General features: G+C 50.9%; 1 protein-coding gene across 1 annotated transcript; it reads left to right on the top strand.

The window, feature by feature from the left end:
- The first annotated feature begins 11,836 nt into the window (after window positions 1–11,836).
- LOC103008775 (sulfotransferase 1C1-like) lies at window positions 11,837–24,446 on the top strand. The gene is given in 7 exon segments (XM_028167764.2): window positions 11,837–11,948; window positions 11,951–12,007; window positions 14,352–14,480; window positions 22,274–22,368; window positions 23,448–23,628; window positions 23,838–23,868; window positions 23,870–24,446. Coding segments are annotated over 7 exon segments (915 nt in total). The 3' UTR covers window positions 24,180–24,446.
- Window positions 24,447–25,776: the final 1,330 nt, after the last annotated feature.

The following is a 25,776-nucleotide window of genomic DNA, read 5'->3' as shown; positions in this document are numbered from 1 at the left end:
CCTGACTGTGAACAGGGGATGCAAGCGCCCCAAAGGGGCCGTTTTGATTTAGAACAAAAGCCAAACTCGCTTCCAGGCCCAAAGCTGCACGACCTGACCCCGCCTACCTTTCTGACCTTGCCTCACTGGGAGGCTCGGGCTCCTGTTGGTTCCAGGAGCTGGTCCAGCCCTGGGTCTTAGGACCTGTAGCCCTTTCTGCCCGGAATTCCGCTGCTGAGGCTTTAAGCCAGCCTGGCTCCTTCTGGTCTAATCCACTCCCTTGGGGAGCGTGTCCATGACTGTCGGCATCCCATGGCGTCCATTACTAACTCTCCTTATCCTCATCATAGCATAGCACCTGCTCTAACCTCGTTGGCTAGTTTGCTATTATCTGTACTAGATGGGAAGATTCATCCCACAACACCAACACTCTGGCAGAGCCTAGCACAGGGGAGGTGCTCAGTAACTCTTTTCTGGACAATGGATGGATGGATGTATGCATGCATGCATAGATGGATAATGCATGGATGGATTCATGGATGGATAAATAAGGACCACCTATCTACCTATAGAGTTCAGACAAAAAACTCCACAGTGATCTAGTGCTCAACTATCTAAGTGCCTATACCCTGTATTTCACTCCACTGGACTCACAAACCCACCCACCATTTTCAACTGTGGTCCAGACGTGAAGAGCAGTCCAGCCTTCTTTGGTCACTTCCCCCTGGGGAATCCACCATCCTTCCCATTGGCTGGTCCAGACGTGAAGAGCAGTCCAGCCTTCTTTGGTCACTTCCCCCTGGGGAATCCGCCATCCTTCCCATTGGCTGGTCCAGTTAGAAATCCTAAGGCATTTGAACATGGGTAGCAGAAGCAATACAACTATTAAAAGTTTTATCTGTGATTCACAATTAAACACACATTCAGAGAACCATGATTTAAGTTCTGGGTGTGCACCTAAGAGTTGATGAATATTAAATGTCACTGAAAGTCCAAAACATGAAATTTCCAGAAACTGTCCTTCCTTGTAAAGAGAAATATACTATTTCTTCCATCTCACTCTTCTCCTCCAGAACAAATAGATCTCATAAATTGGGATCAAATATATAGTACTTTAAATTTAACATTTTACAGCTTAGAGCAAGTATCCTTAGAAGACACTTGGTTTAACATTTTTTATTTTTATAGTTTTTTGGGTTTTTTTGGCTGTGTTGGGTCTTCGTTGCTGCGCACGGGCTTTCTCTAGTTGTGGCGAGTGGGGGCTACTCTTTGTTGCGGTGTGCAGGCTTCTCGTTGCAATGGCTTCTCTTGTTGCAGAGCACAGGCTCTAGGCACGCAGGCTTCAGTAGTTGTGGCACACAGGCTCAGTAGTTGTGGCGCACGGGCTTAGTTGCTCCTCAGCGTGTGGGATCTTCCCGGACCAGGGCTCGAACCCGTGTCTCCTGCACTGGCAGGCGGATTCTTAACCACTGCGCCACCCGGGAAGTCCTGGTTTAACGTTTTTTAAATGTAGTAATATACACATATATAACTTGGTAGGCTTTTAATTTGATCAGTTTAACATATAATAATGTTACAGTTTATTTGGACAATTATAAATATGCTAATCTAATTTCATAATCCAATTCATAATCTAATTTCATAATCTAAAGGCATTGCTTCAAAATATGGAGAATCCAATAAATCTAAGAGATCTGATTCTGTATATTCAAAGTGAGTGTCCTGGGATTGACCTGCCCTCTCACCTCATTGTGGGAAGAACAGAATAGGGCTACAAGGCTTCAAACCTCGTAGTTTGACCAACTGGGTTCAAACCCCTGACCAGCTCTCAGCTCTGGTGGGTCACCTAAGCTCTCCAGGACTTCAATTCCTTACCTGTATAACGGGTAATGATAGTACCTATCTGGGAGGACTGAGGGAAGGATTTTTAAAACATTGTAATACAAGCAAGCACTTAGAAATAAATAAAAACAAACAGATCTTAGCAAATGTGCAAGGGTACACACAGTGTGTCCACAAGGACATTTTATGACAATAGAATTGCGTGAACACTCAGGCAGTTCAATTAAACTAGCAAAACAAAATAAAAAGGATTGGATTTTCCTGGTGGTCCAGTGGTTAAAACTCTGTGCTCCCAATGCAGGGGGCCAGGGTTCGCTCCCTGGTCAGGGAAATAGATCCCACACTCCACAGCTAAAGACAGTGCAACCAAGTAAATAAATATTTAAAAAACAAACAAAATCAGAAGGATTTGTTAAGCAATTGTCAATAAATGGAATCCTAAACAAACAAAATAAATATCATTGCATTCTTAACCTTTGACTTTTTTCTATCAGAGTATTATGTACACTCTAGACCAGGGAGGGCCACCAGGCTTTATCTTTCAGCCCAGCATCCCCAACATTTTTGGCACCAGGGACCGGTTCCATGGAAGACAATCCTTCTGCGGACCGGTGGGGCGGGGGCGGGGATGGTTTCAGGATGATTCAAGCGCATTACATGTATTGTGCACTTTATTTCTATTGTTATTACATTGTAACATATAATGAAATCATTATACGACTCACCATAATGCTGACAGGAGGTGGAGCTCAGGTGGTAACGCGAGCGATGGGGAGTGGCTGTAAATACAGAAGAAGCTTCGCTCGCTCGCCTGCCGCTCACCTCCTGCCGTGCGGCCCGGTTCCTAACAGGCCGCGGATCGGTACTGGTCTGCAGCCCGGGGATGGAGGACCTCTGTTTTAGCCACCTCAGTGGGAAGTGACACTGTGGGAAGAGCTTAAAGGACTCCCAGGACACGTTTGGGCGTGTGGGGAACACGTTCCCGGTCAGTTATCGAAGTCAGTCCAGGAGCGGGAGAAGCCACTGCACGGGCCACAGAACCCCTGCTCCTTGTCCTTGTGATTCCAAACTGCTTTGCCAGGACCAGGAAACAGGCAGCCACAGGCCGGGTTCCGGGAACCGAAGACCAAGTTCCGGGAAGACCGAGGGGAGGCAACGACCAGGGCTCCCACTGGCCACTTCCTTCACCTCCTGCTTCCACCTGAGCCCTGAGGTGCAGCCCCATCCAGACCCACCTTAAGCAGGTCCTATTTCAAGGGAACTAAGAGGCAAGGCCAGAGCAGGAGCTGCTCCTCCTATGGGTACAGGTCTGGGGCTTCAGGACTCGAGAAGCCCCTGGAGGAAGAGCCTGCGGAAAGGAGTTGTCAGGGCCAACACACAGGAGCAGAGGTCAAGGTCGGTGAGCCCCCCAGCGGGGCTCCTTCCCCGGAATCAGCTCAGCCCCCCGGAGGAGAACAGAGCCAGAGGCGAGGAGGGGAAAGCGCCTGCCCTTGCTTCTGCTCACACAGGAAGAACATTTTCCTCCAAGACATGAGGGAGGAAAATTGCTTTTCTGCCCCTCATCCCAAACTTCCCTGGAGACACTGCCCCTGGTGCCAGGGCGGCCTTCCTGCACGAAGGGCACCCCCTTCCTGGGGGCTTCACTTGGGGTCCCTCCCTCCCTGCAGGGGGGCCTGGCCAGCCACCTCCACAGAGTGAGGCCCTCACAAAGCGTGTCCTCCAGGGAACATGGCAGGGCCTCCACGGCGGGGCCCAGACCACCCAGGAAGCCGGGCCCAGGTCCTCTGCCCAGGGTGTCACCCCGAACCGGGGTCCCTGCTTTCACTGGAAGTCGTTTTGGAAAGAGCAGAGGGGAAAACTGACGGCAGATCAGGGCCCAGGCGGGCACCCCGCAGAGCTGGGGTGGCCCAAGGGCTTCTCAGCCTTTCTTTTGGCTGCAGGAAAGATTCCTTCCCCTCACTTGTCACCCCAAGACGGGCTACGGCTGGGCAGCTACAGACACGGAGGGTCCAGCAGAGCCATTTGTGGGGGGCGGGCAGGAGGTGGGTCCCAGGACCCCCGAGCCTCCGCCCAGGGAGAGGGACCTCCTGAGGCCTCAGCAGAGGAGGCTGACGTGGTGGTTTCACAACAGTGACAAAATCGGGCTCCCGCCCTGCGAGTCATCAGACCAGCACGGGGGGCGCCAGGTGAACAGGACAGGCCCCTGCGATCAGAAGCTAAAGCTCGTTCATTTCTAGATCTCCAGAGCAAAGTTTGTTCAAGTATCACTGTTTCTCTATGCCACTGAAATTGCTTTTTACTAAACTGAATATGTGTAGATTACCTTTTAATTTAAGAAAGAATTTGGTTATTAGGTAAATGTTTTTTCTTTTCTGACTCAGTGTAAATTTAAAAAGTTTGAAATGTATCCAAGGAGGTCCGTTCTGCCAGCATACAGGATAAAGAGGTTTTACGTAAGCCAAAAATAATAGATTAAGGAACTTCTGGATCCAATGACAAGACCAGATTACTTGAAAACCCTCCCAACACAAGCACCAAGAAATTCTAGATGCAGACAACAAACAGTCCTTTAAATGTGCAGCCACGTGTGGAGTGGGCACAGGACACTCAAGAGGGCTGAGCCACAGGCCGGAGGGGCTGACCCCGCCCTGGGCAGTGGGTGCAGACGCCCACCTGGGTGTTTTAAGGCCTGTGAAAGTCAGGAGGGGAGACGGGGGCCCTGTCTGAGGGGATCTGGAGTTGGATGAGCTTGGCCTCTTCAAAGTGCCCTGGAGACCTCTTCCCTGGTGGCGCAGTGTTTGAGAATCTGCCTGCCAATGCAGGGGACATGGGTTCAAGCCCTGGTCTGGGAAGATCCCACATGCCGCAGAGCAACTGGGTCCGTGAGCCATAACTACTGAGCCTGCGTGTCTGGAGCCCGTGCTCCGCAACAAGAGAGGCCGCGATAGTGAGAGGTCCGTGCACCGCGATGAAGAGTGGCCCCCGCTTGCCACAACTAGAGAAAGCCCTCGCACAGAAACGAAGACCCAACACAGCCAAAAATAAATATAAAAAAAAAAGAAAAAAAAAAAGTGCCCTGGAGAAAATGGGAGTCTGCGCAGGGAGGGGGTGAGGAAGCTTGGGATTTGGAACCCCAGGCCTGGGATGCAGGCCCAACTACACAACCCACTCGGTCCAGCGACCCCTCAAGGCACTAAGTTAATATGAAATTAAATCTCAGGTTAGTGGTACCCTGGGCCCCTGCCAGGGCATGTCCACAGCTTCTCCAGAGAGAGAAGCCCTCAGCAGGCCACACAGGATCTGACAGGTGTCCCCACAGAAAATGAACTCGCAGCCCAAACGGAAACCTCATTTAGAAAGAACCAGCTGGAAGGACAGACAGCACAGTAAGACACCCACCCCCGCCAGAACTGCAGGTAACACACAGCCATCAGTATTGTAAAATACGGACCACGCTTTGCCAGAAAGAGAACTCCGTGTTCGGAGAAGTCAACACCCTGCAGAGCATCTCCCAGCCTTGGCTGCGGGTTAGGCGAGGGGGCGTCTGGGAAGCGGGAGGCGGGGGCCCCCCAGCACATCAGAAACCACAAGTTACCCATGACGCCTCCACAGCCCACATTCACATTATCTCGGTAGTCAGGAAAACAAATGAGACTTCTGTTTTTCTATTATACTTTTCTTTAGAAAATTTTAAAACTGAAACTTTTTAAATGGTTCAAAGAACACCTGTGAACGTTCTCCTGGATTCACCAACTAAGATTTTGCTGTACCTGCTCCCCCCTCCCTCCCTCCCTCCCTCTCTCTCCTCCCTCTTCCCCACACACGTGTATGTGTATGTACATCTACACACACCTCTGTGTACCAGTGAACGTGGACTAATTTAAAGAAGCATCGGAGTGTAAGTTGCAGTCACTGCGGCCCTTCATCCCTGCACAGTTCAGCCGGTATCTCCTAAGAAAAAGACATTCATTTTCCCTATAAACGCACGGTCTAGTCCAGCCTCCCCAGCTGTCCCCATAATGTCTTCCGGAGCTTTCTTTCCAGCCCAGAATCCTGGTGTGTTTTGCGCTGTATTTGGTTACGTCTCTTTAGCCTCTTGTAATCTGGAACAGTGCCCCCAGACCACACCATGTTGTTCTCCTTTGTCGTATATTTCCATGATATTGAATCTTTTGAAAAATTCAGGCCGGGTGTCTCATAGAACATCCCACACTCTGGTTTTATCCAATGATTTCTTCATGATTAAATTCAGGTTAAACATTGTTACTAGAAAACTGCACCTGTCATGTTGTCGATATCAGACTGTGAACCCACCAGGTGGTCCTGCCATTGGTTGCTAAGCGGCAGCACTTAGTCAAGGTGGTCTCCTGCACATCATTCCATACGAAAGCACATTTTCCATCTATAATCTGTGGGCTGAGATTGTGAATAGCCTGTTTCTCTCCCCATTTTATCCAGTGCTGGTCAGCATCCACTGGTGATTTTTTTCTAATATTCCTTCCCCATTTATTAGCTGGCATTCTTCATAGAGATCAGCTGAGACTTCTAGAAAACAGTCACAGAGCCTGACAGGAGCCTGCCTTCAAAATGAGCAAAGAACTCGCACATATAAAGGGCTGTTGGTCGTGAGTGCAGGATGAGAAACTACAGAGCAACTTAGGAAAAGGCTAGCTGGAGCAGAACTAGCTAAGTCCCACCTGCAAAGATGTGAAGCTGGGATCGCCAGCGATGTAAAACATGTCCACTAAGATGTGTAAGGATAAAGTCATAAACCACGTTAAATAAGAAACAGACAAAATATCTATGAGTAAAAAGAATGACAACAGTTGAAGCTAAGAACGAGTTAAATAACAGACTCAATACAATTTATAAAATAGAGGCAGGCTGAAAAAAATTACATTGACTGTAGCCAGAGATGCAGAGCAAGGAAAGGCTGAGAGATCTGAGGACAGAAAGAGAAGGTCGAACAGAGCCAGCTGGAGTCCCAAGGAAAGAACAGAGAGAAAGGGAGAAAGAACTGAGCACGTTCCAAATCTATGAAACCCGTGATCCTTGAAATCAAAAAGTACAAGTTCCAAGAAACAGAAATAAAAATGAATGCAAGCTTAGATATCATCCTATAAATCTATAAACAGCAAAGAAGAAATATTATTTTTAAAATTAGGGAAGAAACACATTTTACTTACAAATGAGCTATTTGAGAGCAAAATTTTCAATAACAAAAAAAGGCCAGAAAACAATGGGATAATTAGGCTGACAATAAAGGTCTAGGAAAATGTATACCTGGCAACACTATCTAATGGCTGTGTGGGTGCATCGATAAGTGAACGGATAAACAAAGTGTGGTATGCCCATACAATGGAAGAGCACTTCATTATAAATAAATAAATAAATAGAACAGAATATTGATACACGCACCAACAGGGGTGAATCTCAAAATAATTATGACAAGCGGAGTCATGTGTGTGAAATGTATTCAGGTGGAGGATTATAGACAGGGCAGTAACATGACATTTATGTGAACTGCTCCTTGGGCCTTTCCCAGAATGTCATACAGTTGGAATCATTTAGTTCATAACCTTCTTTCAGATGGGCTTGTTTCCCTTGGTATAATACTCATCAAAGGTTCTCCATGTGTTTTCATGGCTTGATAGCTCATTTCTTTTCAGCACTGAGTAATAGTCCATTGTCTGGAGGGACCACAGTTTCTTCATCCATCCCCTATGAAGGCATCTTGGTTGATTCCAGGTTTGCGCACTTGTGCATGAAGTACCACGGACATCTGTGTGCAGGTTTCTGTTGTGGACATAAGTTTAGCAACATGTGCTTCTGTGTCACCTGTGTCTCTGGTGAGGTGTATGTTCAGATCTTTTGGACAATTTTGATCACGGTGTTTGTTTTCTATTTGTTGAGTTTTAGGGTTCCCTGTATAGTTTGGATAGCAGCACTTTATCAGATATGCCTTTTGCAAATATTCTCCCCAAGTCTGTGGCTTGCCTTCTCGTTCTCTGACAATCATTATATTTTAATGCAGCATATTCGATACTGTCTATGCCTTCAGTTCACCAGATCTAGCTGGGTATATACTGAAAACTGAGCAAGATAAAAATAAAAATATTGCCAGAAACACAAAGTAACAAAACATGCTAATGCATACTGTCATCCAAACAATAGCTTCTATTCATAAATATACTGAAGAAAAATTAGGAATCCATTTGGACTCTTAGAAAACGTTATTCATGAGTAAGTCAGGTTTTTCCATGTGAGTGAAGGCATCCCCAAGGTCACTGGAGCACAGAGTTACAGGAAGATAGCAAGCCTGGAAACAGAATTACACAATATTGTTTGTTACTTTGTTCCCTGAAATCATCACTGTTTCAGCACTTTAAAATTACGAAAAAACTTCCTAATTCCTTCCTAGTGGAGATGATTGTTTGTTTTATATTTGGGGGAGCAAGGTGAGGAATCAGCTTTAAATAAAACATCCTTGTTCTTTCTAGTTTATGCAGTTGAAATTGTTAGAAGAAAGAAATGAAAACTTCCAGGCTTTGATATGTCCAAACGTCAAAACCTTGCCTCTCAAGTCTTCGTCCTCACTATTCACTATCTACTTCTATAAGTTAGGAATTTTCCATAATAACAAAGTTAATTTTTTTAAATGGGTGCTTAAATACATTGAAATTTAGCAATGTGGCTTATTCCACTGAGCAGCCATGTGGAAAACATCTAAAAAAGCTACCTTTTATCAAAATTACTTTCAGGTGAATCAAAAATTTGAATATGTAAAATAAAATAATAAAACTATTAGAAGTAAATATAGGAGAATTTATTTCTTTTTGGAGATAAGAACGCTTTTCTGAGCAACACACAAAAGCCAAATTCCAAAAAGATTCATGAACATGACTAATAAAAAAAATCTTTTTTTCTGCACAGAAAAAAAATTACCACACAAAGTCAAAATATCAACTGGGAAAAATATTTCAACACATGACAATGAGCTCATTTTTTTAAATATATAAAGACCTCTTACAAATCAGTTATAAAAGACCATTAAACCAATAGAAAAATTGACAAAGAACTTATTAGAGGCAGTTCATGGAAAAGAAACACAAATGGTTTATGATATATGAAAAGATAGTCAACCTCAATCATAAAGAAATGAAAAATAAAATGTCAACATAATATGATTTTTCATTTATTAGAAGCCAGTTATTAAAATATATGTCATTAAGAAATATTTAAGTGAAAAAAATCAAGATGTAGAACAATCCATATAGTATGCCTCTACCTGTGTAAAAATAACTACGTGTCTATATACGTATATCTATATATACATATATATGCATATATGCTTAAATATGCATAGAACATTCTGGAATAACATTGTACAAACTGGTTACAGTAGTTGCTTCTATGGTGGGAGCCTGGAAGTCTCAAGTGAGGAGTAAACATAACTTTCCATCCTGTGTTCTTTTATGATGTTTAAATTTCTTTCTTTTTTTAAAATAAATTTATTTATTTTATTTATTTATTTTTGGCTGTGTTGGGTCTTCGTTGCTGTGTGCGGGCTTTCTCTAGTTGCGGCGAGCGGGGGCTACTCTTCATTGCGGTGCGCAGGCTTCTCATTGCGGTGGCTTCTCTTATTGTGGAGCACGGGCTCTAGGCGCATGGGCTTCAGTAGTTGTGGCACTTGGGCTCAGTAGTTGTGGCTCACAGGCTCTAGAGCGCAGGCTCAGTAGTTGTGGCGCACGAGCTTAGTTGCTCTGCGGCATGTGGGATCTTCCCGGACCAGGGCTCGAACCCGTGTCCCCTGCATTGGCAGGCGGATTCTTAACCACTGCGCCACCAGGGAAGCCCAATAACTCATTTAACTTTAAAGACATAAGAAAGTTGTCCAGAACTTTCTCTTTTGCCTCAGGCTGCTCTGCGCACCGCTCCAGTGGCCCTTTCTCCTCCCTCCCGCCCCTTCCTCAGCTCTGCCCTCAGGGACCTTCACCCCTGGACAGTTTCACTCACTGTTAGTGTGGACGGATCGCCATGTTACAGGTGGAGAGAGGCTCCTAAAAAAGGGGTTGTCACTCTCGTTTTATTAACCCCAGACCGTTCCTTTGAAACAAAAGGGACGCAGAAGCCCAAAGAAGAAGACAGGTGATCTGAACCTGCTGGTGGGACCCAAGTGGGGTGAGAGGAGGGTGGGGCTGGAGGGGGGGTGGTCACGGCGTCAGGTGAGGCTTAATTCAACCTTGGGGAGGCCTGCCGGCACAACGACCGTGGAGGGGCTTCAGTGCAGCAGCCTGGGTCTCACACAAGCCCCCTGCCGGTGTGCAGCCCCGGGTCCACGTCCTGCCCCAATCCTCCAGCTGGGGAGGGAACCCCGACTGGCCTGGCATGTGGTCATTGGTCCCTTGGCAGATAACGTTGTCTCAGTTTCTTGAAGTCTTAAATTTATTATAGAAACGTAATAAGGTAAATCCAAGCACAGCATTCCTGTTTTTAAGTTTAAGAACAACCTTGGCATATTTAGTAAGTTCGTCTCGCATGGAAGAAACTTCGGCGTGTTGGGTTATCTAACAGATGACCTTCTTGCAGCTAGAAGTCAATATGTTAGGAAGCAATTTATTATTTAGACTTGGGATTTTAGGTTGAAAGTGCAGACAATTTTACTTAGTTTATAAATGTTTAAGGGAATTTAAGAATCGCCATATTAGCTTAATTCACTAGATTTGTGAAATTTATTGAAGTAATTAGGACTTTTTTCTTTTTGTTATTGTTAGAGAACTGAGGAACTTAAAAACTAAAGTAGAACATATTAAATGAAATGCAATTTAAAGCACACCGGGGAATTTTACTAACTAGGCTGATGCAGCCTTTCAGGTGGAAAACATTTACCCTGTTCTTCTACTCCCTGCACCCGTGCGGTTGGAGGACGGGTCCAGCCTGAATTCTGAGTCAGGGCCCCTCCTCTGCAGAAGGAGGGGCAGCCTGGACCTGGAAGGCTGGCCCCCCCAGTGGACAACTGCTCATCTGATTCGACTTCAGCTTTGCGCTTGCTGAGACCCCTGTCCTCGGGGGCCCTTGCCCCGGTGCCCCGCTTGGCCGTCTGCCTCCGTCACTCAGGCTTCGGATGGGCCACCCTGATGAGCCAACCTGGGGGTGATGCCGAAAGCACAGCTTCTCTGTGCACCGGCGCCAAATTAAGTCTCGGAGACACGGTTTTGGATGAAGGAGGAAAGGAGAGCTTCATTACTTGGCCAGGCAAAGGGGGGACACAGCGGGCTCCTGCCTCGAAAAACTATGTGTCCCCACCCAGAAGGATTTGATGAGGAGCTTTATGACAGTACTTCCCAAGATGGGGTTGCTGACCAGACTGGGGGCGTGTGTGCAGGGTCTCAGGTGGGCGGTCTCCTAATCTTGATGAGCTTCTCTGGTCCCTTTAATCTTGTCTCAGGTGGTTGGTCTCCTAATCTTGATGAGCTTCTCTGGTCCCTTTAATCTTGTCTCAGGTGGTTGGTCTCCTAATCTTGATGAGCTTCTCTGGTCCCTTTAATCTTGCCTCAGGTGGTCTCTCGGCTGCCCCTCCCTTGATTAGCAACTGTGCGAATCTGCCCTTTGGAACTCAGGGAAGGTCATGGAGGCTGGAGTCTTGCCTATAAGAAACGGGGGACAAAAAGGCCTCCATGCCCGGGAGCCCCACAGGGCCCTGCTCGGTTTCAGGGCACCACCGCCTCGCCTACCTCACAGCTGCGCTTCCCTCCGGGCGATTACCTCCCCCAGATCATGTTTGTTTCTTCGTCATCTTTACACCCCGAAAAGAAGCTATTTAAAATGCTCAGGCTCCCAGAGTTTTTACTTCTCTTCTCCTTAAATGTAATAATGAATTCCCAATGCATCTCTCCTAACTTTCTCAGAGAATCTTAAAAAAAAAAAAAAAAAAAGGAATGACTGTTCAAAGCTTTAGAAATGACACAAGCACCCCTTTCTTTTAAGCACCTGTGAAATAGGTCCACATAGAAAGATGTCCCCTGAGGAAATGAAAGATCTCCCCCTGGAGGAGAAATACCTGCAACCAGAAACCAGAGAAGTGAATGGAATCCTCCTGACCCAGATAATAAGAGACAACTGGGAGAAATCTGGAATTTCCAAGCCAAGCCTGATGACCTGCTCATTGTAACCCATGCAAAGGCAGGTAGTTTGGAGAAAGTGGTGGTGGGGAAGCCAGCTTCAGCAGAGCCGGGATACCTGGAGGGACCCCCGATTTTAAAATCGCAGGTTTTCACCACGGCCAGACCCTGGAACAATGAAAACCAGACTCACTTATGAGTTCCAACCCCACAGGGGCCAAGAGCCTCCTTTTTATTTTGGCCCCTGATAGAGAAAGAGATGGGCAGAATCCCACGTGATCAAAGGACTGTATCAATTACAAAACTACTTGAAAGCACAGAGTCTGAGAAACAGCGCAGAGGTTCCTTCCGGGAAGACTTGCCGCTCCCCGCGCTCCTCCCCTGGGCTCTCCCGGAAGCGGAGACAGAGCTGGAACTGAGTGGAAAAGTGTGAATAGCATCGGGTCCAAACCTGCACGAGGACTGTGGGAAGGGGGCGGGGGGTGGGGGGGGAAACACGTACCAGAATTCTATGAAATGGAGAGGAGCTTGTGGGGAAGTCAGGGTGGGAAGAGGCGGAGGAGCCAGGCTCGTGCAGGGTGGAGGAGTAGGGACCCCAGAGCCCAGAGGGCTGGATGGAAAGTCGGATGGAAGGTCTGAGGGCGCTCCGAGTTACGTGCTCATTACTCCAAGCAGTGGGAGCGAGGGAGGTAACCAGTAACCAGTCTGGGGAAGTCTCTCAATGGCCACTGGACTTCACAAGAGAAACCCTGGATGTTCAGAACCAGGAAGATTCCAGAAGACCCCCTTCTCCACAGTTCCTGATCACGCTGGCATGTATTCTGTCCTCTCTGGCTCAGGACGCCCTCCTTAGCCTCTCTCTGCTCCCATCACACAGCACTGCCGCCCAGGCTTGGGCAGTAAACCAGGGTAGGGACCTCCTGCTTACTCCTGCCGGAAGCTTTCAGTTTCTCAAGAATCACCTTCTGTCTGGCTTGCACTTCTCCTGCTCAGGTCTGAACTTAAATTGGTACTGCACCTCATCAGAAATTTGTTCTCAGTTCACCTTGGAAATTATGCAGTCAACCCCCAGACCCTCCCAGCACTCTCTCTGCAGCCTCATTGACCCCTTCCCCCAATACCTCTCAAACCCGCCGTGAGCCCTGCTTACGCTTCCCAACGTGGGAGATACGTCGGCCTCATCCTGGCTCCCAAGGTCTTCCTCCCTGGGATGCTCTGGCTTCTTAATGCAGGTGGACACTCTCGTCCTGCTCTGACCCTTCCCTGCCAAGAGACCACCTTGGCTGAGCCCACCTACCCCTTCCACAGGGAGCTGCCCCTCCTCCTCTGAACTCCCGTGGCCCTTTGCACATCCCTTATGGCTCTTACTGGAGACCGTTCACCTTTCAGTTATCTGTATATTGTCTTACCTATCAGTGAGCACCAGGCTTGGCGAAGAGTCAGAGGCACCAAATGCTTTTGGTGTGAAGAGGAAAATGGACATGTGGTGGGCAGGGAGCACAGTCTAGCTCTTTGCCCACCCATGTGTCTATTTACACCCCTCTTCTGTATCAGTTAGGATTCAGTTTGGCTATATGTGTCAGAAAACTCAAAAGAAAAAGTAGTCTGGAGGTTAAAAGTCCAGGTGAAATGAAATGGTGGCTGCACTGATCCTCAGAAACCCTGGGTCTTTCAAACTTTCTGCTCCACCATCTTCAGGCTTAGCTTTTGGTTTTATAGTCCAGTGTGACTGCTGGAGCTCCAGCCATCACATGCACATTCCAAACAGCAGCAAGGAGGTAGGAAGGGAGGAACAAGGTCATGTTCCTTCCCTTCAAAGACAGCTTCCCAAAATGTAATGACATGGCCACCTTTAGCATCAAGAAAGACTGAAAACTGCAACCTGTGAGCCTTGAGCTGTATGTCCAGCTAAAAACTGTGGCTCTGTTATCTTGAGAAAGAAGAGAAGAATGGGTATGAACCAGGCAAGAAGCAGCCTCTGTCATATCTTATCTCCTCCAAAACGACTCGAAGCTTGCTGGGGCAGGGACAGCGTCTACTTCATCTCTGTATTTCCGCACCTTCCTTTGAGTCAATATTCTTTCACTCAAGCTACATTCATTAGGTACAAAACCCTATGTGAGGTATGAGGTATGCAGGACAAAGGAGCAAAAGGACAGCCCCCGCTTCAGTAGAGCTCATGGTCTCACAAGAAGACAGGTGTGTGTGAAGACCCGGACAGTGAGGAGAGGGGACAGGTGTTCAGAGCAGAGGCCCGTCCTCCCTGGGTGTCATTCAGAGCAGGTGATAAGCGAGCTGATTCCGCTCAACACAAGAAAATGTGAATTTTACTGAATATGTGCATAATCAAGGAAATCGAGTGAAGCTGTACAGTGAGTCGGTGGGACTGAGGAGAACTAACCCTTCCAGGCGTGACCTGGACCCAGGAGATTGTGGGCATGATCCAGAACAACAGGGATGTGCAGAAGAGCCAGCGGGCCAGGACCTTCGACCGGCATCCTTTCATGGAGGGGGCCCTCCCCCCGCCGCTCAAATCAGGCACGTGCCCGTGGGGACCTGCGGGCTGTAACCTGTGCTGGACTAGTGTGCAGGTGAAGGAGAGTTATCTCCACGGTCGGCCTTCTAGAAAATACTTCCAAAGGGTGCTGGGAAGGAGTTTGAGGACGGTTCAGGTCAACACACTCCCTTCGGCTGGGAAAAAAGACCCCTCAACCCGTCTCCTAAAATACATGATTGGGTGGCTTCAGACAGCGCATTCCTCCAGAGCAGGCACGAACGCCCAGCGCAGTGGAGGTGGGGTGAGGCCTGCTGGCCTCCAGCGAGCGGGAACCTCATTCCGTGTCACTGTGCTACCATCTCCTGGAGGAATGTCTTCTGCTGTATTTTATCTACAACCAGTCTGCCAGAGAATCAAGCTAAACTATATATGGTACCATTATTATCAACAAAGGACGTGCTTCACACCAGAGATACTAAGAAACAACGGCAGGCAGGTAGGCAGCACCCTTGAAGAGTCTGCAACCAATCAGGAATAAAGGACATGTTTTTACAGAGTAAACAGTAGCAAAGTGTAGCTCTGCAATAGGACACAAGCCAGTGGTGAAAAGGCACAGACTTTGGAATCAAACAGTCCAGCTGCAGTTCTGGTTTGGATTCTTATCTGGGTGACCTTGAGCAAGTTACTAAACCTCTCAAAACCTAATCTTGCTTCACTTGTAAACTACTACCTGTTGAAAACCCATGATTGACTGGGCCAATTCTTCTAGCACCACTGGTTGAAAAACTTGTCTTTTCTCCCATCGAATTCCCATGGCCCCTTCACCAAAATCGAATAACCATACACGTATACCCATACTGGGTTTTCTTTTCTGTTCTTTTCCACTGTGTGTCCCTCTTTATGCCAACACCACACTTGTTGACAACGACCGTAGCTTTATGTGGCCTGACCAGTGACACTGGGCCGGCCCCAGCCCGGGATGTACTTCATAGAGACATGATGTCAGGAGGCAGTTGACGGGCTTCAGCATCACTCGGCACCACTTAAGGTAGAAGAAGCTGAGCTCCGGGTCAGAACCCATGCCCGTGGGGCCGTGGCCGAGGCCCTCCTACCGGGGCCAGCGGCATCTGACACCCAGGCACCCGTGGAGCAGGGGCCCACCTGGCTGGCTCTGTCTCAGCACCGCTCCCGGGACGGGGCAGCCCCGGGGGGTCTGCTAGCAAGCCTGCAACCCGGGCTGTCAACTGGAAGAGCCAAAGGAGAGCGTGTGCGCCGGGCAGGCTGGGGGCCTCCTCTGGGGAGAGCAGTCTGATTCTGACCGAGGCCAAGCGTCTTTGCTCTGGAGCAGGAGGTCATCACCTCTTGTCTAAGGTGGGGCGGACACCTGACCTGAGTCACCAACAGTGACCCCTTGATTCCGGGGATCCTTTGTGACTGACGTCCACCAGGTGGAGGCCTCGTTTCCTCTCCCTGGGGTCCACAGTCCTGCCAGGGGATCCTGGAGCTGTAATTTCAATCTCCTGCAACGTGTTTGATGCATTTGATTGAATTCATGAGGTTTCATAACCTGAATCGTGAGGCAGAGCCAGGGGCCTCAGCGTTTCGGCTGGTGCTGGGCCATCGTGTGGGCCGAGAAACCTGTGTAATCACGAGGGTCCCAAGGGGTCCCCTTGGGTTCTCTGCTGCACGAGGGTCACTCTGCACAGCCTTCCCTCGCTCGAGGCGCCAGCACATGGAGGACAGCCAGGCGGTCGGAAACCCTGAATGGTGGCGTGACATTCCCCTGGCGAGGATGTCAGAGGGGCGGGGTCTCTGCAAGTGCTAACAGGGAGGCTTGGAGAAGCCTGGCGGTTGGTGTGAGGGCTGGAGAGCTGAGGGCTGGGAATTCCGCTGTACCGGGGCCAGGGGTTAAATTTCTGTCCATGTGGGACCATCTGTTGTTTAAAATGCTTGAGGAGCGTTTCTTTGAGTGGCCTGTCATTTGGGTCCCCGCTATGAGCCCACCGCCGGGGGCTGGGAGGTTGCGTGGAAACCCCACGTGACTCGGTGCTCTGGACCCATGACTGCACACCTTAGAGGTGAAATGAGCACCTTGATCTGACTTTGTGGGGTCTGGTGGGCCAAAAGGGAGGAGCATCGACCTGGTTAAGGAGGAGGTGACGTGGCGGGAAGCAGAGTTTCTGCAGGAGACCGTACGGGTGCCCGTAATGGTGGCTGCGAACCGTGGCACCAGCGGAGGCTGGCAGCGGTCCCATAAATCAATCTGCCATAGGGAAGAGTGTCCAGAGTTTTGGGGGGAACAATGGGGGCAGTGATCTGCCATCACCTGGGCTGTGTGCCCCGTCAGTGGGCGCTGTCCGCCCCACCCTGCCAGGGGCGTGGCATCGCTGGAGGAAGAGTGGTCCAGGGCTGTCTGGGACCCTGGGAGGGGCTCATGGGGGCCTCGGAACAGGCTTCTGGTTTGGATAGGAGTCCGCAGCGTCCTCACGACGTGTCCCTGGTGTCTGTTGGCCGAGACATGGCGGCCTCGGAACAGGCTTGTGGTTTGGATAAGGAGTCCGCAGCGGCCTCACGACGTGTCCCTGGTGTTTGTTGGCCGAGACATGGGCGGCCTCGGAACAGGCTTGTGGTTTGGATAAGGAGTCCGCAGCGGCCTCACGACGTGTCCCTGGTGTTTGCTGGCGTGTGCCGAGGCACGGGCGGCCACAATGGACGTGTCTGAGGTCTCCCGGTGGAGGCCCCCCAGGGAGGCTCTCCCTGAACCATGAAGTTATCCTGTTGCCACTGTCCAGACGACTGCCAACCCATCGGCTACTGCCCAGAGTCAGGAAAAATGCGCGCCCTTGGGGGTCTCATTTGTATGGCCTGTTGTGTAGCCAAGGGCACTGCCCCCAATTCTGCCAGTCGGGCCGGTCTGCTCGACCAGGGGTGCACCAGCAGGGTGACTCGGCCCAGCTGTCCAGCGGGCGGTCACTGGTGAAGAACACAAGGGGCTCCCCGAACTGCTCGAGGGGTCGCATTGGGGGGGCCACCAGCTGCACCTCAGTGTCGGTGGGCAAGGGGCTGAGCTCGGGGAAACCTCATCCCCCTGTAATCCGCAAAGCCCCTGACAACCTTGAGGTGCCGTTTCCGCCTTAACAGTGAGGCCTCGGCGGCCGTGCCGCGCCTCTGCGGGTTGAATCCCTGGCCCCAGCAGGATGGGGGCTTGCGTGCGGAACCGTGTGGGCTATGAACACCTCTGTCTCTAAAAGGGCCCAGCAGGCTGCCAGAGTTTGGCATTGTGGGGAGGCGCTTTTGGTCCAGAACCCACGGTCAGCCGGCTGGGCTGTACTCAGTCCAGAGACCCCAGGACTCAGGCACAGTCAGGCGGCCGGTGCTTCTGAGCCCAGAGGGGCGAAGGGCCGGGCCCTCAGCTGGATGCTCCCCAGTGGGAAGAAGCCGATTTGCACGGAACCGCACCAACAGGCTTTAGTGGGATGGACAAGCGTGCTGCGTGTTGTCTCCCAAGGGTGAGGAGACCTAGCGTGTGCTGTGCCTCAGTGGCAGGGGGCCCGCTGGCGGGGTGGAGGGATCTCACGGCCCCCAGCGGACCACACCCAGCCCAGAAACTCCACAGAAGTGCCGTCCCTGAATCTCAGCGGGGAGCAGCCCACCCCCTCTGCTGCAGAGCGTGTACCACCGGGTGTAGGTCTTCCTAAGGGCATCCTCAGAGGCCTCTGGAGCAGAGCGGAGCGGAAGCCCGTCTATATGACGCCAGGGGCGGCAGTGGGCTGGCAGGGTGAGTTCAGATCTCATCTGCACAGGTTGTGTGCGGTGGTGGAGACCTTCAGGAAACCCACGGCAGCCCAGTGAAGGGAACGGGGTGCCCTCGAGAGCGAGAGCGAATAGGGGCTGCACGGCTTCTGGGACCGGGACCGAGCGTGTAAAACGTTAGGTGGCCGGATCTGGGGCATCGTAGCAGGCGCCCGAGCTTCTGGGTGTCATCTGCCTGCTCCGTAGTACGGGGACTGGGAGCCTTCAGGGCAGGAACCTCTGCACTTAAGTACTGAGAGTCGACTGTGCATCTCCACTTGGCGGCGGCCAGGCTCAGCGCTGGCGCCATTGGGCTATTGCGGGGTGACACGGTGGCCTAACGACCGGAGGCAAGCGCGTCTCTAACGACGGGATGAAGGGCCGCTGTCCCTGCTTCAGCCGGTGCCGTGGCGCATTTACTGTCCACACTGGAGAAGGCAGCTGGAGGCCCCCGTTTGGCAGCTCCCACGAGACAGGCCAGGAATTGGGGTTATTTCACCAGGCGAGTCTCTGGGCGAGGGCACCTCCACCTGTAACAGGAAAAGAGGAGGCGCGGGGGCCACCTCCACTGGGGGCTGTTCCAGCTTGGCCGAGTCAGTTACCTCAGCGTGAGCCCCCCAAGGAGCAAAGCTGAGGCACAGTAAGACGTGAAGGGGGTTTATTTAGGGAAAACCCACGAGGAGGGAGGTGGAGCGAGACAAAGGAGGGTGGGGCGCCCCAGGACCACGTTCAGTGTCTGGAAATCGGTCCACCTCATGGACAAGCTTCCGGGAACAGTCATGCCTCTGCCTTCCATTTTTAAGTTTTTTGACTTATTTTGACACTTCCAAATTCAGATCCTATAAATGCAGAGTGCACTGAATGTCCTAGTGTTTCTTATTGATGTCAGCTTCATCAGTGAGTCTGGAAGTCAATGAAATACAGAATATACACCAAATATCAACTTAGAGATTTGCAGTGAAAGGTGTAGCCATCCAGCAGAGTCAAATGCTTGTCTCAGCTGGACCGTACATCTCCCCTGTGGGCAGGCTACTTTGGAGACCCAGCTGCAGACCCTTCCACATTCTGGGCTGAGCCTTTTCCAGGGAAACCACATGGTCAAGCCTGTTTAGCCAGGACACTCTCCTGGGTGCAGGGCTCAGAAATGCAGTGCAAGTGGCTGCTTTTGAGTTTCTCTGCTCTGGTTTCCATGGCGCTCCATCACTTCATCTTGTCCATCTCCCATCTCCAAACAAGATGCCATCGAATCGAACAGGTTTCCATATATCAACTGCTGTCCCATCCCTGATTTGCTGCCCTGAGATTACACCGAGGTCACCGTAGCTTTGAAAACTTCTTGGTTTATTCCCACAGACTGATACCTTAATTTTGCTGCTCAAGAACCAACATGACTTCCTAATTATAGTGCAGATGCAAGGTCAGAAGATGCATTAACACTTGGTTTGTCATCAGATTAACAGCTTCTTTTTGTGAAACTGGGCCTTCTAAAAAATGTACAAATCTTGAAGGCAGCACCCCCTTTATCTGCTGAGAGCTGTTGATCATCTGAGAGTAGGAGGTGATGTGACGGAGCTTAGTCCGAGCTTTTCCTCTTACGATAGAGTGGTGAGCTAAGTAGTGCCCAAAGACATCCACACCCCAGCCACCAAAACCCCTGCAAATGCACCTCACATGGTAGAGTGGGCTTTTCAGGTGTGATTCAGTAGAGGATCTCAAGATGGGAGATTATCTGGGTTCCCTGGGTGGCCCTCAGCATCAACACAAGGGTCCTGATGAGAGGGAGGCACGAAGGTTAAAGGAGGAAGGAGGAGAGGAGACACCTGCCACAGAGACTGGAGTGATTCCAGGGCGGAGTCCGGGCTGAGGAGCACAGGTGGCCTCAGGTTCCAGGAACCACAGGGAAGTACATCCTCCCTCGAGCCACCAGCAAGAGCTGGTCCTGCGACCAGCTGGAATTCAGCCCAGGGAGACCTGGCCTCCAGACCGTAGGAGGGTCAACCTCTTGTTGTGCTAAACCTGTACACTTGTGGTAATTTGCACAGCAGCAGTAAGAGGCTCACACAGATGGATCCGCAGACTCAGAAGATGTAAGTGTGTGGCCTTCGCTCTCACCCGGACATCTGACTCCAGACCAGAGGCCTTTTCAACAGGCTCCCCATCCAGCCCGGGCTTCCCCTGTTCCAGCTACTCAGGCTTTGATTTGCAAAAAAAAAAAAAAAAAAAAAGCAACAACCAACATAAGCATTGAGATATATGTTTACTTAATCATAAGACCTTGCTGCTGTGCATCCTTTTTGGCTTCCTGAGCACGTTCGTAAACACTGGAGAGAAGTCCAGCAGGAGGAAAGGGGCAGAGAGCAGAGTCACGGCCGGGCTGGGCTCATGGGAGGAGCCGTGGGGGAAACGAAGCTGAGGCCGCAGGACCTGAGCTAATTCGCTCAGAGGAAAACACCACCCGGGTGACTGGCCTGGACTCATACACGGTTCTAACGAGTACGTGCGACACGGGGAACAGGCTCCCTGCTGAGGGTGCACACAGCCTGGGGAGCCGGTGGGCGGAAGTGGAGGCGTGCAGCAGGCCAGCAGCCGGACCACAGCTCTACCACTCCCGGGAGGGGACAGGTCACCAGCAGCTCCAAGGCGGACTTAGCGCCGTCCTGTGATCTTATCACGGATAACAGTCATCTGTGAGGCTGCGGTTCCTGGTGTGCGGATAAGGCAGAGGGTCCCCACCCTACAACCTGGTTACAGCCCCCGCTCAGTGAAAGCCAGGGGACCCCCCTCTCACACCCTGAGAAATGCCCCGTGGCCTCTCTGACCTCCAGGAGCATCAGAGTGAGGGTGGCTGCAGCACTTGTCACGCAAACCAGGACACTCTGAAAGAGAAGGGCAGGTTGTCACTGACTACACTACGACCACAGCTGTAAACTGGAACCGTGTCGGGCAAACTGGAAGAAACAGTCACAGAAAATGCAAGTCTAGTCACTCAGGCGGCATGGTCTAAGATTCTTCTAATCACTCAGTAACTTTTCTGTCTTGTGTTCTCAGTGTCTCCATCCCCCTCCTGGCTGACTTCAGATCACCCATGTGGCCAGAAATGCCAAGGACTCTCTGGTGTCCTACTACCATCTCTCAAGAATGACTAGGATGGTGCTGGACCCTGGGCCCTGGGCGGAATATGCTGAGACATTCAAAGGGGAAAGGTGAGTAAGAGGAAATGGTGGCTCACGCCTCCCTGTTCCCTCAGCCGCGGACATCGGAGAGGCAGGGCTTTCGCTGACCAACTGTGTTGCTCAAGGTTCTGGGAGGATGCAGGTGGCACTCAGACAGGGTCACTGGCGAGGGTTTAGCTAAGACACTATGTAGAAAGCTGTGGGCAGTGTACCGAACCCGACCGGCGATGGTACGGGACTCTGGGGTGTGGCCGATGGGGAGGAGGGGAGGGTCCCTAGCAGGTGGGTTGGTAGGAGGCAGTCAGCCACAGGGAGCCTGCAGGGAAATAAACACCATCGTCACCCTCCTGCCCCCCAGGTGGGACCCTGAGGACGGAGGAGCCCGGGGACACCGACCCCAGGGTCAACCTCGCAGCAGAAGGAGACGGAGGGTGGCTTTGGGGGCTGGCAGAGGACACCATGCACCTCGCTTCCTCCCATTCACCATCACAGTGGGGAAAGGGGCCCAAACATCCGGTCACTGTGATTCTTCAGAATTAATTCAAGGCTTCTTTTCACAATCAGCCTGTTAGGGAACGATATTTATCACAAAACGCTGGTCTGGGTACCATGCAGCGATGCAAGAGGAATACAGACCCTGCACCCCTGCCCTTGGGATAGTCTCTCACGGGGGAGGAAGTTCAAGGGTGGAAACATAAACCAGGGAATCCAGGGTACTTTTAATAATCTCTCTAAATATTAAAAATCCCTGTCTCTGCAAATAAGAATCCTGGTTATCTTCACTAAACATCCTCTTTCATTTGAGACACCCATGCTCGCTTTATGAGCTTCAGGTTGATACGACGCCCCACCTCTCTCCTTCCCCTCAGTGCTGTGGGGCTCCTGGTACGAGCACGTGAAGGGATGGTGGGACACCAAGGACCGGCACCGCGTCCTCTACCTCTTCTACGGGGACATGAGGGAGGTGAGGGGCGTGCGGCCACCGTCACTTCCCACCAGGTCCTCCAGTGGAACCAACCAGTCAGGCCTGCAGGCGGGCGTGACCACACAAGGGCCCCCTCTCTCCCCGACACCCTTTCCAACTCAGCTTTACCCTCAAACGCTGCAACTACTTTTTAAAAAATCTTGTAACTTTCCTTCCGTTCACAATTTCCAGAAGATCCTTCCGCTCAGGAAATATCACATGCCTTTATAACCTGATTGATCCTGGCACTTACGAACCATGTTTCTTCACCTACAAAACATGCGTCAGCTCTGTTTGTGTCTCGGGAAATTATGGTGACGATTTATGAGGTCACACTGTAAAGCGCCCGGCTTCCTCACCCAAGACCCACATCTCACACTGAAGTGCCGTCCACACAGCCGCCGGCAGGACTGCTCCCACGTGGGGACACAGGGCTGCTCTCTGCATTCATTGTCATTCAGGCATCGCACAGTCAGTCTCGTGACCCAGGAATCAGTGCCCTAGAATTACAAAGCTACCTCCTGGGCCGGCGCTGAGAGGTCCTCTGGAATCTAGTCAGATGCCACAGGTCCTCCTTCGGCACCTCTGTGATCAGAAAGTACCAGGCCACAGGACTCTCGTTTCTGGGTCAGCGTGAGATCCCTCGTTCACCCTCTCACTGACCTTTTGTTAAACTCTCGGCAGACCCTGTGCCAACTCTACAGTCACTTTCCCTCCTCTGCGCCTCTGTGATCTCCTCCAAGGGAGGGACCCGCGCCTTCCCACGGAAGCCCATGCCCTCCCTGCACGCCTGCGGGCAGCGCACTTCCTGGGCGGGCGTCGCAGGGCCGTGTTCATGTTTCTCTCCCCCCTTGCACTGTGGTCAGCCTCCTCGGGGCTGGGACGGCCCTCACCTCCATGTCCTGCGGCCCCGGGACCGTCCGGCATTGTCCACAGCCATCCCTTGAGGAAGACACCTTGACTAAATTTGAGCTGATCCTTTAACTGATCCCTCCCCAAACACAGTCTGTCCAAACAGAATGTCATCCCCTAATGGAAAACTCCCAATTATTTGTTTTGTGTGACTGTTCTATGTACAGGATCCAAAGCGGGAAATTCTGAAGATGCTGAAGTTCCTGGAGAAAGACGTATCAGAGGAAGTTCTGAATAAAATCATCTATGACTCCTCCTTCGATGTAATGAAGCAAAACCCGATGGCCAGCTACAGCACCCTGCCCACCAGCATCATGGACCAACGCATCTCCGCCTTCACGAGGAGAGGTGCGTGAGGCCCACACTCTCAGAGGCCAGGCGGGACTCTGGCCCATCTCCCGGTTTCTGGGTGATGTTTCGTGCTCCTGTGCCTGTTCTGTGGGTGACGCTGCCGGGAGGAGCAGACTCCCTTCTCCGCCCTGTGCCGGCCCCCAGGGGGCGGGCTCACCCCCCATCCCCCACCACGCCGGACTCACTGAGGCTTCGCCTCGTTGCAGGGATGCCGGGGGCCTGGAAGAACCACTTCAGGTGCCTCAGAACGAGGACTTGGGCAGGACTACGAGAGGAGGATGGCCGGGAGCACGCTGACCTTCCGCACAGTGTCTGAGCGCTGGGGAGCCTGGCAGAGCCCCTCACTAGACTTTAGACGCTTGAGCCTCATGACCAGGACACCGAAAACAATGACTCCCTTCCCCCCTCCTGAGCTTCGCACACTGTCTGTAGATCCCATGCCACGTGATACACAGAATGCAATCACACCCTGGGTAGAAAGAAGTTTAAAATTAAATCACACGGTCGTTCACAGGGGCCCGGCCACATGCGATGCTAGAGCAAAATAAGCACACGACTTAACCCCCTAACTAGTGCACAGCGCCTGCCCTCCCAGGGTCAATGCTCGTGAAAAGAGAGAAAAGAGTCAGATCAGACCCTTGACACAAGAGGCATGTAAGATGCAAAGAGATGAGGAGGGGGCCCCCAGGAGAACGTGAGAGGCACCAGGTCTTATCCCCCAGCGTCCAGAATGAGGGAGACTTGGGGCCGCGAGGCTCAGAGGGTGGAACAGGGGATGGGGTCTGACGGAGACGGGGATGGTCTGAAGCCCAGAGACCAAAGTGCGAGGAGCGCAGGGTAAAAGCAGGCCTGAAAGCCAGGGAGATCTCATATTCCGGGTAGACTTCTTCGAGAGAGAGAGGAAAAAAGCCTCAAATTAGCCCAAGAGAAATGAATTAGAGGAAAACACCCAGCACCATGTGCACGTAAAGGACAAGGTGACCGTCGGGTCTCTGGGAGGAATCAATCCCACATTATGCTTCGTAAACAGACGCTCTAAGCAGGATTGTCAGGACGGCCAATTTGTTTAGCTGCACGTGTAATGTTCTGATTCTTTGTTGTTGTTAAAACCTGCCTGAGAAAGTGCCCACCCTCATTCACACAATTCGTGCAAAGGTCAGTGCTTTATTTTAAAAGAAAGTCAGGAAGGTTCCTTCTGTGGGAGTGGCGCTTTCCTGTGTCACCAGATTGTCTGGTACTGAAAATCACCTCCTCCTCCCAGGATCTACGTACGCCCTGTTTGCAGTCCTTGGTCATTTACCTTCTAAGGCAAGCGTGCAAATCATTAACCACAGGACAGATAATCCCGTGTGGTGTTTGTGCCGATCGCTGAGCTGCACTGAGGAAAGGGAGGGGGCACTGAGCCCGCAAGATTAAACAGCAAATACATTTCCATCGCTGAACACCCACACCTAATGTCTGCAGTTCACCTCTGGGAGCTCCTAAAAATTCAGACAGCGAGCACATAACAGCTCCCATCCTGCGCACAGTGTGGCCTGGGCGTGGGCAAAGCTTGTCTTTCTTCTTTTATAAATTGTAAAATTCTTCTTGATTTCATTGTAAAAGTAAATTCCACTCATATTCTCAATAAATGTCAGGCACAGAAAATATGGATTTCTCTCTTACAAAGCTCTGCTCTGTCTTTTTAAAAAATACTCGCAGGGGCTTCCCTGGTGGCGCAGTGGTTGAGAGTCTGCCTGCCAATGCAGGGGACACGGGTTCGAGCCCTGGTCTGGGAAGATCCCACATGCCGCGGAGCAACTGGGGCCGTGAGCCACGATTACTGAGCCTGCGCGTCTGGAGCCTGTGCTCCGCAACAAGAGAGGCCGCGACAGTGAGAGGCCCGCGCACCGCGATGAAGAGTGGTCCCCACTTGCCACAACTAGAGAAAGCCCTCGCACAGAAACGAAGACCCAACACTGCCAAAAGTAAATAAATAAATTTAAACTGCTAAAAAAAAAAAAAAAAAATACTCGCAGTACTGTGAGGAAGAATTAATGGATTAGTTCTTTTTTTTAAAATTTATTTATTTATTTATTTTTGGCTGTGTTGGGTTTTCACTGCTGTGCGCGGGCTTTTCTCTAATTGCAGTGAGCAGAGGCTACT

This window comes from Balaenoptera acutorostrata, chromosome 12, assembly GCF_949987535.1.
Source record: "Balaenoptera acutorostrata chromosome 12, mBalAcu1.1, whole genome shotgun sequence".
NCBI classification, from domain to species: domain Eukaryota; kingdom Metazoa; phylum Chordata; class Mammalia; order Artiodactyla; family Balaenopteridae; genus Balaenoptera; species Balaenoptera acutorostrata.
Note: the sequence above shows the minus strand (reverse complement) of the source record. Positions and strands in the feature narration are given on the sequence as shown.